Raw genomic sequence first — 12,359 nt, forward strand, 5'->3', positions numbered from 1 at the left:
TATTGTATATTTAGATGCTTATTCAGAATGTAGCATAGCAGGGTTTGTTTGGTTTACAATTCTTAAATATTGTAAGACACAATTACTATAACAAACCCTATCGTCAAACTCCTAATTAGAGGCAAAGAATAAATTCAGAATTCCTACATAAGTATTTTGGAATTTGAGGTTCATACTTTGTAATTATGTAATTACTTTTTATTCAAATACTGGTAGTTGATGTAAGTTATTTAAAGTAAATATTTTAAAGTTTTAAATTGTGTTTGTATATGTATATATATACATCATAATGAGATCCATTTTCATAATGTAGATTTTCTTGGTTTTAAATTTCTGATGCAATGATGATGGTGGTAACAATATTATGTTCTTTGAGTAATAAATATTTGCAAAATGTAGCATTGAGCTTTTGGGTTCTATTTTTATATGTTAATATGAAACAATGAACTTGGAAAGCTAGTTCTCTCTCCCTACTCTGTTTCTTTCAACACCTCCCACCTTTAAACCGTCAGTAAAAGTAAAACTTCAAATTGTATAGTAATCTTAATCTATTATTAAAAGGTCCTAGAAAGGAAGATTACAAGGTAGATTCAGGTTTTGAATCGGTTTTACCATTGGTTTAGCAGCGGGTGGGCAGGCAGATGCCTGCTCATAGTAGAACCTATTGCCATTTTTCACCATTGATAGAGTAGCCTTTCAGAGTCAATGAGCTCTGTCAATGTGAGCTTGTCAAGGCTACAACTTCATAGACCTGAGAGGCGGTTTGAGAGGTCAGCCCTTTTCAGGTTCGCTGTGATGCAAATGAACTTTAATGCTTAAACAACTATTGGAATTTTTATGTCTGCTCCTTGTTCTTTTTTCTTCACAAAGTCATTGACGAGACATTCAGTGCTTTTTAAATTGGAAGTTGCATTGTGCTAAAGACCTAGTACAGATTTACGGAGGGCTGAAAGCAGTTAGATCATGTTCTTTTCATGGTGCGATTAGAATCAAATCGATTTCCCTACAGCCTTCAGCATTCAGATGGCAATTTTAACAAAGCTTGGGGGCTAGACAAGGGACAAAACGACTGAACTGAATGTTAATTACACTCTGCAGCCTTATTTTCTTTTGATTTGGGGCTGACTGGCAACTAAATTAACAAAAAGTGTGACCATAACTGCTGCCCTATTTTCATTTAAAAGGAGAGCTGCCTCTAAAAGGCTATCTTTACAAAGAAACAAGTGAGGTCTGCTGATCATTGTTAACAAGGGCACTTTTTTTTTCTTTAAAATTCTTGCCAAAAAGACTGTTCAAAAAAAGTAATGTAATAAATTAGTCATTGGCGTATTATCACCCAGAAAGGTAGTTGATTTTCTGATTTTTATGGCCTAAGCTTGGAAAATTTAAGACAGTAGTGGTAATTCGTTGGTAGCTATGAATTATAATTGGCACTTATGTGACTTTGGTATGTCTTTAGCATGTTCAGCCTGCTAAAAGTTAATATTAGAACTAGATTACAGTAGAATTTTAAATATTAACCTTCTACTATGTAACATTAAACTTGAAAATCAGCTGATCCTTTCACCTAGTTCATCCTTGTTTGACAGGCATTTCATATTTGATTATTTGTTCTTATTTACAGTTGTACCATATTAATAGCAATAAATGCTTTTTTCCTTCCCTCTCAAGAAAACTGCAGCTGCACCAAGTTGCAGTTGATCCTTGTGGCAATACTATCACTTTTGCACCTGCAGCTGTGTTGGTCTCATCCTAACACCTGGCATCATGAATTATCCTCTCCTTTATTCATCCTTCCAAGCAAGAAACATTTCCTGCTGCATATATATATATATTGCAACAATAGAGTGAAGTAAATTTCTCAGTTGATTGTTTAAACAGTACCATTGGATTAGGAATTTGGTTTGACTACCAGACGCTACTTTTATGTTGGTTCGAACAAAATTTTAGCTTTGTTTAGAAACTCTATCTGGAATAATTAATATACTGTTTTTTAAATGTAGACATTATTTTAAAGTATGATGTTAAAATTAGTTTGATTTTTATAATTCAGTGTTTTTTTTCTTTATAAATGTTCAGTTATTTCGTTTTTTAGATTACCCTAAAGGCCTTTTGCATTTTGTTAGTTAATATTTAAATTACCTTTGTTTTAAAGTATTAAGGACTTTTTGTTACTATTTAAATATTGCAAAAACTTATTTGAAAGAAGTGGGAACTTAAATTTATACATTTAGTAGATAACTAATTTTTTAGGCTTTGATACTTTAAAATCAGAGGCTACTAAATTTGAAACCGTTAAAAAAATACATATGCATGTAAAGTATATGTTTATTTAAAAAGTACTGTTTCAGTTGAGGTTTCTAGTTCATGCTAGAACATTGATAGTGATACTCCTATACATCCTATACTCAGTCACTGTCATGTACTTCTCCCCTTTTCACACAAAAAGCAGCTGCAAAACAAAGTTTTTCTGAAACCAGTCAAGAGTAAACTTTTTCCTCATTTGTCTTCCAGACACGAAGATCGATTGAGAAGTTATTAGAATGGGAAAACAATAGGTTATACCACAAGGTGAGTACCACAGGGAGCAGCTTCGTAATGTTGGGGTCTGAATTGCACAGTATGGAAACAGATGCTTTTGTTGAACTAAAAATATGAAAGGTGAACAAATGGGTTAGTCTGTGTGCTGCAATAAAATAGAGCTCATTTTTCTTCTTTTACTCTCCTACTTGTCTAGCTGTGCTTGCACTGGAGACTGAGCAAAAGGAAATGTGAAACGAATAACATGATGGAATATGTAAGTTAAAGGGCTGTTTTGTGAGTTTCTCTATTAAATGATCATTTATTTTGCTTCTGATCTTATTCTTTCCATGATTATTAATCAGCAAAGGTGTCAGGAGCTTAATCTCCTGAGTGCAAGGATTTTCTACGCTTCACAGATGCATGGGTTTCATGTGCAAGACTGATTTATAAAGTTATGAATGACTTGAAAACAAGGCTTCACTGTGTTCTGAAAAATAATAAATTAATTGCCAAGATAAAATAGGCTGAACGTGTGTTGATGGAGTGTGAAATTTTAAATGCTGTATAAAGAATAACCACAACTTTGGTTACGCAGCAAGTCAGATATGGCTTTTTTATATAATGCTAATCAAGTTTCCAAGTATGGAAGAAAACCTTTCAGCCAAGTCATTGGAGCTTAAGAAACCTTTAGCCTTTATAGACTTTAACTGCCAGTATACCTCCGTACCCTTTAGAGAATCTTTCAAAGTGTTATTAGAATATTGCTTTGTGAAAATTATCTTAAAAGTAAGCAGGAAAGGAGATGCTAATCATCATGTGTTTATTCTTTTAGAGATAGTTAATTTTGAATGTATGTACAATTTATTTTAGAACTTTAATTTACTGATGCCTTGATTTACTTGGACAATTGTTTTCCTCTTGAAAAGTTGAAAATACTATAGGAAATTATGAATTTTTATTTTTCTCCCTTGAACTTCAGTGTCTTATTTTAAATATGGAAAGGTTATTACCTTAAAAGAAAAAAAATCTAAGGAAGAGTTAATTGTTGAAAATTAAAACCACAGCCTTTGTGAAGTACCTGGTATAACATTTCTGATGAATTTTATCTATTCTTTGAAACAATATAACCATCATAGATTGTGTGTGTGTATAAAAAATTGATTAAAACAGTGTTTAAATAGTTGGAAATTATCATAAAATCATTTTTCTTTATTAGCATTTTCCGGTTCTTTCATTATCATGCCATCAAATCCCATTTTTAGCCTTGAACATAAAAGATATTTTTAAATGTCTTTTTTTTTTTCATAAACTAGCTCTATTCAGTGAACCGAATAATGTAGATTTTCTTCATCTATTATATCAAACATGTTAATTTATGATGATGAGAAAGACACTTGATACTTCTTTATAATCATAAGAAAAGCACATTTGAGCAACTTGTTTTAAGGTTGACCTATGAAAATATTAGTCATATTTTTATCATAAGTAGTAAGAGGATTTATGTATACAGTTTGGGAGGAGGGATAAATATTTAGGAGATTTAAGGGAGTTTTGTTAAAAATATTTGCTACATTTATAAACCCCAACAAATAAGCTTAAAATGGAGGCATTAATTATTTTTTGTGCATTTCTGAATTTACTTTGGAAAAGAAAACTTATCTAAGTTATTTCTGAGCTGGGAGTATAGCTCAGTGATAGAGCACTTACCTAAAATGCTCAAGGCCTTGGCTTTATCCTCAGCACTAAAAGGAAAAAAAAAAAAAAGTTATTTCCAATGCTGTAATATCCAAGTAGGGCTATATGAATGTCTCTTTATTTTTATGACATTCTTTTATTTACCCAAAATAAAATAATTTAGTAGCCTTCTAAAACATTCTGAATTTTATGCTTGTTTGTAAAACAGTTTCCTTTAATTTACCTAGAATTTTTAGATAATTAAGCATTTCTAAAACCATTATATTATTTTTCACACCATTGAAGATATTTAGAAGAGTAATACAACAAAAAAAATTTTTAAATTGCTAACAAAGAATGTGACTTTTCTAGATATTCCCAGAGTGTATATATTTTTGATAGTTAAAAGTGGAAATAATGTAACTTCCAAAAGTCCCTAAGGGTAATTTTTAAAAGTCAGAATAGCATGTACTCTAGTAAGAAGAGAGTGCCTCCTAATCCAAGGAGTTCAAGACTTTTTTTCATGTGAACCTTCCTTCCCTCAGCTTTTCTATATAACTTATGGAAAAGCCATTTATTAGTTAAAGGAAAATAATTCTTCCTGATTGTATTTTGGAGATAATCTAAAAAAAAAAATACCAATTTTATACTAATTTTTCTTTATTCAGATACAATAAAGGGATATGATTTAGAAAAAACAAGCCAATTTCTGTGAGTGGTTGGTGAAGGAAAAAAGTTTGTAGGATAAACTTTTTTAAAACTAATAATAATTCAGTTGGGTGTGATTCAGTCAGCTATAATCCCAGCTACTCAGAAAGCTGAGGCAGGAGGATCCCAAGTTTGAGTCCAGCTTGGGCAATTTAGGAAGAATCTGGAAAAGAAGCCAGTAGAACGCAAGGGAATACAAAGTTCCTGGCCCAAATGGAAGTGCGTTCAGATCCGGAGATCATATCAAAATACAATTTCTGAATAAAACAATTGAGGAGCTCACCAAACTTGGAAATTGTTCAGATTAAATGCTTTTTCAGTCAGCATCTAGTCCATACAGAGATGGAACAAGGGAAAGAGTTAGATTGGAATTTAAGATGGCTCAATATCAGAATAAAAATTTGCTGTGCTCAACTTGTGTATTTATGTATCACTGTGTTTTGTTTTTGTTTTCTTTTAGTTTCCTATTAAAAGTTCTTTGGAACAAATTTTAAATAATTTTGCTAACCCAAGAAGAAAAGGTCTTTTAAAGAAAGAGGTAGAAAAGACCAATATCCTTTATCTAGAGATCACATGTTATGTATGGTAAAATGAGAGCAAATAGAACTTAAAGAAGACGTATAGAATTGGGTTGAAAAAGGGAAGAAGCCTGAAGGAAAATACTGGATCAGCTATAGGCATATAATACAATAGGAAGGACAAGGCTTTGGAGTTAAAACAAACTTCTTGTTCAGATAGTGACTTCACAGTCCATAATGTTACAACTTCTGAGATTATCAGTTTTCTCATCTGTAAAACAGCGGTGATAATACCTCATAAATTGTTGGAATTAAGTAGAACTAAAATGCTCCATCTGCAGTTCTCATTCATTCACATGCATGCCAGTGTGTGCGTTCCTCCAGTGTATCAGGTGCACTGTCTATATCACCCACCTCCACTTACCTTCTCAGACTTTGCGCATTTTACTTACTTGTGTCCTTCTTTAGAACTCAAGATTTCACACAAAGATTCAGAAATGACAAGAAAAATTCTCAATGATGAGGTCCTGGGGTATCAAATAAATGTCTGTTTTAATAAAAGTTGTAATTTTTTTTTTTAGGTTGTAGCTTTGATATATGAATGGATTTTCAAAAAAAATTTAAGTGATAAAAGTGAAGTTTTAGGATAAAAATCTGTTTAAATCTTTTTAAAACTTTCTCTTCTCCTTTTACAGGTCATCCTCATAGAATTTTTACCAAAGACACCGATTTTTCGACCAGATTAGCATTTACTTTATTTATAGAGACTTTCCAAGTATGTTGTCTTTCCAATGGTGCCTTGCTTGGTGCTCTCCTGGTGGTGACATAACATTGGTTCTACAGAATTGTGTGGTGTTTTTTTGTTGTTGTTTGTTATTGTTTTGTTGTTTTTTCAAATAACCGCATGTTCTGTGTGTGCATATTTGTCAAACTTTGCAAGTTATTTCATACAGATGTTTAATACTTAAGTTATTGTGCTTTCTTCTGTTATGTATTCTGATTTTCAAGGATTACTTTTTTGTATTCTCAAAAAAATACATTTGAACTTAGCATACAAAGTGGCCAGCCTTTTTTATTTTATCACCAAGGTACACACTATCCTTTATTTATTAATTCCTTAACATAGAAAAACACCTCTGTAAGGCGCTACTTATCTATTCTAGCAAGCACACTCTTTGTATTATTTTTTTCTTCCTTTTTAAATTTAACATAGAAATTACTTTGAAATAATAAGTTTTCTTTAATAGCCTTTTGGAATGTAACATACCCTTTGTCATATAATTCCTAATGTTCTTTTTACAGCAGATATATCTGTTAACATTATGAAGACCTATCAAAAAGTTTTGAAAATATTTGTCTTCAAAGGGAGGAAGGCAGAATTAAATTATTTTTATTAGAATAGCAAATAAATGAATGGTATGCATGCATCTAATGGTTACTAGAGCTCAGGATCACAAAATACAGTAGCATCATAATCTGCGTATATTTTTGATCAAGATGATATTAATAATGGCCTTACTTGGGTTATTTTCATTGTTCATCATATCTTATGAACAAAACTATGACAGTACTCCTTTTAAAAATTTCTAAGAAAAAAAATATTCCTCCCAATCTAATATAGTTTTTAGAATGGAAGAGTTTGGAAAACAAAACAAAGTTCTAGATTGAAAGTAAGCTGTTGTTTAATACCCCACTGGTATTTAGAACAGGTTATTACTAAGAAATGGAGGACATATTTAGTACTGTTTTTATCTGTACATTTACTTTCAGTCAGTTATGTGTACTTTTTTGATTGAGAGGGAGTGTGACATATAAGCTTGAATCATATTAGTTTATTATTTTAAAATATATACATACATACATACTTTTTTCATTTTGATTATAGATAACTTCCATGCATTTAAAAACTTTTTAGATCTCTAAATGGCCTATGTGTAAATTTTTGTTTTTCTAAGCCTGAAATTATACAAGTTTTAATGTGTGTCAAGAGTTTGTTCCATACAACTGTGGTATCGAGCAATAATGTGAATAACTTTTGAAATTATATAAACTATGCTTAATAATTTGTATTAAGAATTGGTACCACTATACAATACCTTTTTTTTCTTGTATTAAATCTTTTAAATACCAGTTTCATTAATTTATATACCTGTATTTTTTTAAAAAAGCTTTTCTTTGTACTTCTCCAGAGTACTGTACTTCTATATAAATTTGAATAGTAAAATGCCAGTATCTTACATCCTATATACTATATTGGACATTAGGAACTATCTTAAAAGCTAGGATTAATTTTTTTTATCAGAGAATGATCTGTTTCCATTGTCCCCCAAATAATTTAACAACTTGAATTTATAGACTACTTTTCCTGTGAAGAGTCTAAATACAAAGAATTCAAATACTTCCACTTTTATTTAACTTGTGTCTGAAGTGTGCCCTGCCACTTTAAAGTAGTGCAATTAAAAGTAACGCTATTCAAAAACTCCAGTATTTGTCTGGTTTCAGTGTGAAAAATACTGTATCTCCTATAATACTAAATCTGCCTCAGAGTTCAGAAAGAGCAGAAAAATGTAATGACTGTGTAGACTGTGCAACACAGTGTTTCCTGTAAAAAACTGTAAATCCATATAGTGTGCTGTAGTGATCAGCTTTATAAAAAGAACTTACTTAGAAATATTTTTCTTCCCACTGTTAGTCTTTTGTCAATAGTAGTTTTTCAAAATTATATTCTTATAAGAATATTTTAATGTAAGATAATTTTCATAGTTGATGAAAGATATTAAATAGAATTTCAAAAAGCTTTTCCAGTTTTAGAGAGAGGCTAGTCAGTTGCTTTAAAGATTCCCTGGAAATGTGCACTTACATTTCCAATGTGGGTGTAGAAAAGAACGATGAGTGCTTAATATATTGTATTACCATAAGCCATTTAACACCTTGAGCTGTTAGAATTTCATGCTTGGATTTTTGTAAGGCTCCTCCAATATATTATCATTTCTTGAATCATGAATTTAAGTGCCCATGTTATTGTTAATTAGAAATGTCAAAGTTGCCCATGTTATGTGAACACTAGTCCAAGAAAATATTTAAAATGGTGATTTTTTTCTTCAGCTCCTGTTTTCTGATTTAAAGTTTGTGAGACATGAATCAAAGGTACTTTCTAAACTGGCCAAGATAGGATACTGACAGAAAATCCAGTGTAAAGATTTTATATAGGTTAAGTGAACAACTTAGGGTCTTTTAAAGTACCTCACTGGCATTTTATAGATAGTCACTATTCCTGTGCAGAAACATTGTTTCTCAAACAAGGTACTTTGCAAATGCTGTTGTATTTTAGTAAGTGACATTGGATATCTGGGTTAAAATAGACACTTCAAAGCCTAATGAGTGATGTAAACTGATTTGACACTTTTAGCTTTTGATGTGACACTTTGAGCCTCTGAGGTGGGTAGATGGGTAAGGAGTCACCTTACCTATCTAAAGTCATCATCAGATGCTTAATTAAGACTCTTTAATGACCAGATTTCATCATTTAAAATATAAACATGTAATTTAAGCCTAAAATCCACAAAATATATTTAATAAAACCTTAAATAATCATAAACAGTTATATCTTTTTCTTATTAGGAAAACTAGTTTTGTAATTGAGTACTTTCAAATCAGGAAGAGTCACACCTTTCCCCATGGTTGCCTTTTCAGTGTTATTTACAGAGAACTTCTATATTAGTAGACACAGGCCAGCCATGTAAGACTTTGATAACCTTCCATTCCAGTCATTGGTTGCAAAATGATTTTAAGTAGTACTATGTACAGTTGGACCTATAGATACATGAGTTTAGACTACTACCTTCATATAACATTATGACGTATTCAGAGTACTTCAAATTTCATGATATTTGGCCTCACAATTATACCCTTTAGCTGCATGCCTGATGTTTCACTGTGAATATTTGCTTTAACTTGCTCTTGGTCAGTAGTACTAAATGAAAAACTACAACATGTTTGAAACTGTCTTTGACCAAACTTCAGCATCTCATCCTGGACCCTCTTTCCTTCTGTCCTTCTGAAGCACCTGGACATAGCTCAGAATTGCCTTTTTATCTTTCTTACACAAAGCTCCCAGTGAGTAAGTTATTTCTTTTGCATTCTTAGCTATGTGTTTAGAAGACCAGTTAAAATAAGTTACATTAAGGTATGAGAATGGCTCACACCCTCAATTTTGCAGAAATGATACTTGAATTTTTTAAAAAGGGAGTTTCTTAATTGGTACAGTTGGTGTTTTTCTTCTCAGTAGATCCTATCTGTTCAGACTCAGGGTGGGGGAGGGGAGAAAGAGAAGGGAATAGGATGAACCAGAGACTGCTACTCAAACCAGTTTTTAAAGGAATTAATTTATGTCTGGGTTTGGTGAGGAAAGAATAGGCCAGTCCTAAACCAAACCATTAATCATCCCTCTGTAGTTTGTTTAAATATTTAACCCTTTTAAAAATGAAATCAACTTTTCTTTTATTGATACAGCCAACTTCATGTTATATAAGTTTTGAAGTATGTCTTTAAATCTTAAGTTACCTTGTTCTGCACACTTAACAAAGATTTTTAGATTCAATTTAAGAAGAGCCTAAATATTGTATATATTATTAACCATAATTCTGTTTATTTCATTCTATAATAGGGATCAATATCTTCCCCCAAGATTACAAATGGAAACAATAATCATCTTAATGTTAAAAACAAAATCAGGATACTGATCCTGATCTTGCTTTCATTTCTGATGTTCTACAAGATCATCAAATTACTTGGTCTCTTTGCTTTTATTTTCATTTTCAAAAACAAAAAGATGCTGTGACTATCTCATTGTGCTTTCTTTCTCTCTTTGTATGGTGAATCAGATGTATGACCTCCTGCATGTTAGGCAAGCATTATACTGCTGAGCCACACCCCAAGACTCATGGTGTTACCTTGTGAAACAATAATTTCAATCGTTTTCCTATTACTTATTAAAACCTATATAAAAGTAAATACCTATTTAATAGTAACGATTGATTAGCTTTTTTTGACTCATTTTCAAAGTCAGCATAAACTCGAGTTACTGTCATTTTTTGCATTTAAAATGAAAGTGGCTAGGTACTCCGAATATGTAATTATATATGTTTACAAGTCAGGAAAATATTAAATATAATACTTGAAAAAAAATCCTTTCTAATTAGACATTTAAAACATTTTAAGATACTTGAAATCACCTTTTTTTTTTAATGTTCCCTTCCCTCTTCTTTCATAACCATGGTGCTCTTAACTTTAGAGTAGATTGCTTTTTTTTTTTCCTCTTTATGAAAAATACTAAATTGCTTTAGTGGTTCTTGATCTTAGAAATATTTCAATGACCTAGCCACAGAGGACACTTTTAATTTTGGGCAACTAATTTATTTATTGCTTTGTTGTTGCTTTTTAAAGAAACATATATTATCAGTCAGCTTTTGGGAGGAGATCAGTGTTTTGTCTACTTTCCTATATTGAGACACAATGTATCCTTAAACTGCAGAGTTGCTTCCTATTATATCTTCTACTGATTCTTGATTTAGTAAAACTAGTTTCAGTTCTTTCTCTTAACATAAATGCTATGTACATTTAAAGTCTAGAAGGAAAGAGTCTTCTACTTCCCCAAGAAACCTATTGCAATAAAGATCCTCTCTAGTAACAATCTATTAGTTAGGCAGTTAAAATGATTCTATTACATTGCTATAAAGTCTTCATAAACAGGAATTTGTCTTCCCTCAAGTTATCAAAGTTATTTAAATTCTATTTCTTTTTACTTTTTTTTGAAGCTATTAGAGTTGTGCCCTTTTAGAAGAGTTAAGTATTGAGAAGCTTAGCATTTGTGGCAGTAGAAGCAAGGTAGTCATGGTTAGAAGGCAAGTTGCTAACATCTACTGGCTAAGAGAAACAACTGCGTTTTTATCTTGCACTGGTTTGCAAAGGTGAAATTTATGCATTGGTCAGAAATTACACTCAATTTTTATGCTTTTATACATTCTTATATATGATCACATTTGATATTATTTTTAAAAAATGAAAAATATTGTTGTAAATAGTTTTCCTCTACTGTCCTATCCTTCAATAAGAGGCTACTTTAAAAAATAAAAGAAGTGTATTTCTAATTATCTTTTATAACTTAAATGGGACAAGTTTTAGAAAAACCTACTGAATAAAAGAATATAGAAATTTGTTCCTATGTACCTAAATGAGCATGGAATAGTTTTCAAATAAGCAGAATTTCTGATGGGTCATCAGTTATGCAGAACCAAGAGTAAGATTCCTTTTAAACTATGCCTTAGGTAATTCTAATAACATTCAGGTTAAGTCCAGTAACATTTTAAAAAGTGAAAATAATACTGGCAAAAATATAAGATTGAATTTCAAAGGTGTGTATTATATTTTTTCTTTCATTATTAACAAATCAAAGCAAACATGGTCTGTTTTACTTAAAATGAAAAATATGGGGGGGTTAGATGAAAATCTGTTGGCCTTTGTACTTGTGAAGAATAATGTAGATGGGTTAATAGTTGTGGCTTGGTGCCTTGTTGGTTGCTGTATATTTAGTCTTATAAAATTAAGCCCTTGTTGATTGGGATTTTTAAGTGAACAAATGGAGAACTAATTTGAACTAGAGGATTTTATTTTTATTTTTAAAATTTGCTTGCTTTTTCTAGTTAAGTGTTGTTTTTAACTGATGCTATTGCAGCATGTGATTTCAACACAATTCCATGTTCAAAACTAAAATATTCACAGCATTTGGTCGCCAAAGAATGTAATGAAATCTTAGGCCAGCCTATGTGGAATTGGAAAAGGGAGCTGGAACTTAGGGATAAATTCACTTTAAAAGAAATTGACCAAACTAATAAGGTCTGTTAAAATGACTATATGAATGTATACACACACACACAC

The 12,359-nt window shown here is 31.2% G+C and overlaps 1 protein-coding gene across 2 annotated transcripts in view; it reads left to right on the forward strand.

Annotated features, from left to right (window-relative positions):
- Positions 1–7,907, forward strand: part of Chic2 (cysteine rich hydrophobic domain 2) — a 41,665-nt gene extending 33,758 nt beyond the window's left edge. For both annotated transcript variants that reach the window (XM_047567447.1, XM_047567446.1), the window contains exons 4-6: positions 2,515–2,571; positions 2,738–2,797; positions 6,119–7,907. In XM_047567447.1, the coding sequence (XP_047423403.1) occupies positions 2,515–2,571; positions 2,738–2,797; positions 6,119–6,169 (168 nt within the window). In that variant the 3' untranslated portion in view covers positions 6,170–7,907. The remainder of the gene's footprint in view (positions 1–2,514; positions 2,572–2,737; positions 2,798–6,118) is intronic.
- Positions 7,908–12,359: the final 4,452 nt, after the last annotated feature.

The sequence above is a fragment of the Sciurus carolinensis genome, chromosome 10 (assembly GCF_902686445.1).
Source record: "Sciurus carolinensis chromosome 10, mSciCar1.2, whole genome shotgun sequence".
NCBI lineage: Eukaryota > Metazoa > Chordata > Mammalia > Rodentia > Sciuridae > Sciurus > Sciurus carolinensis.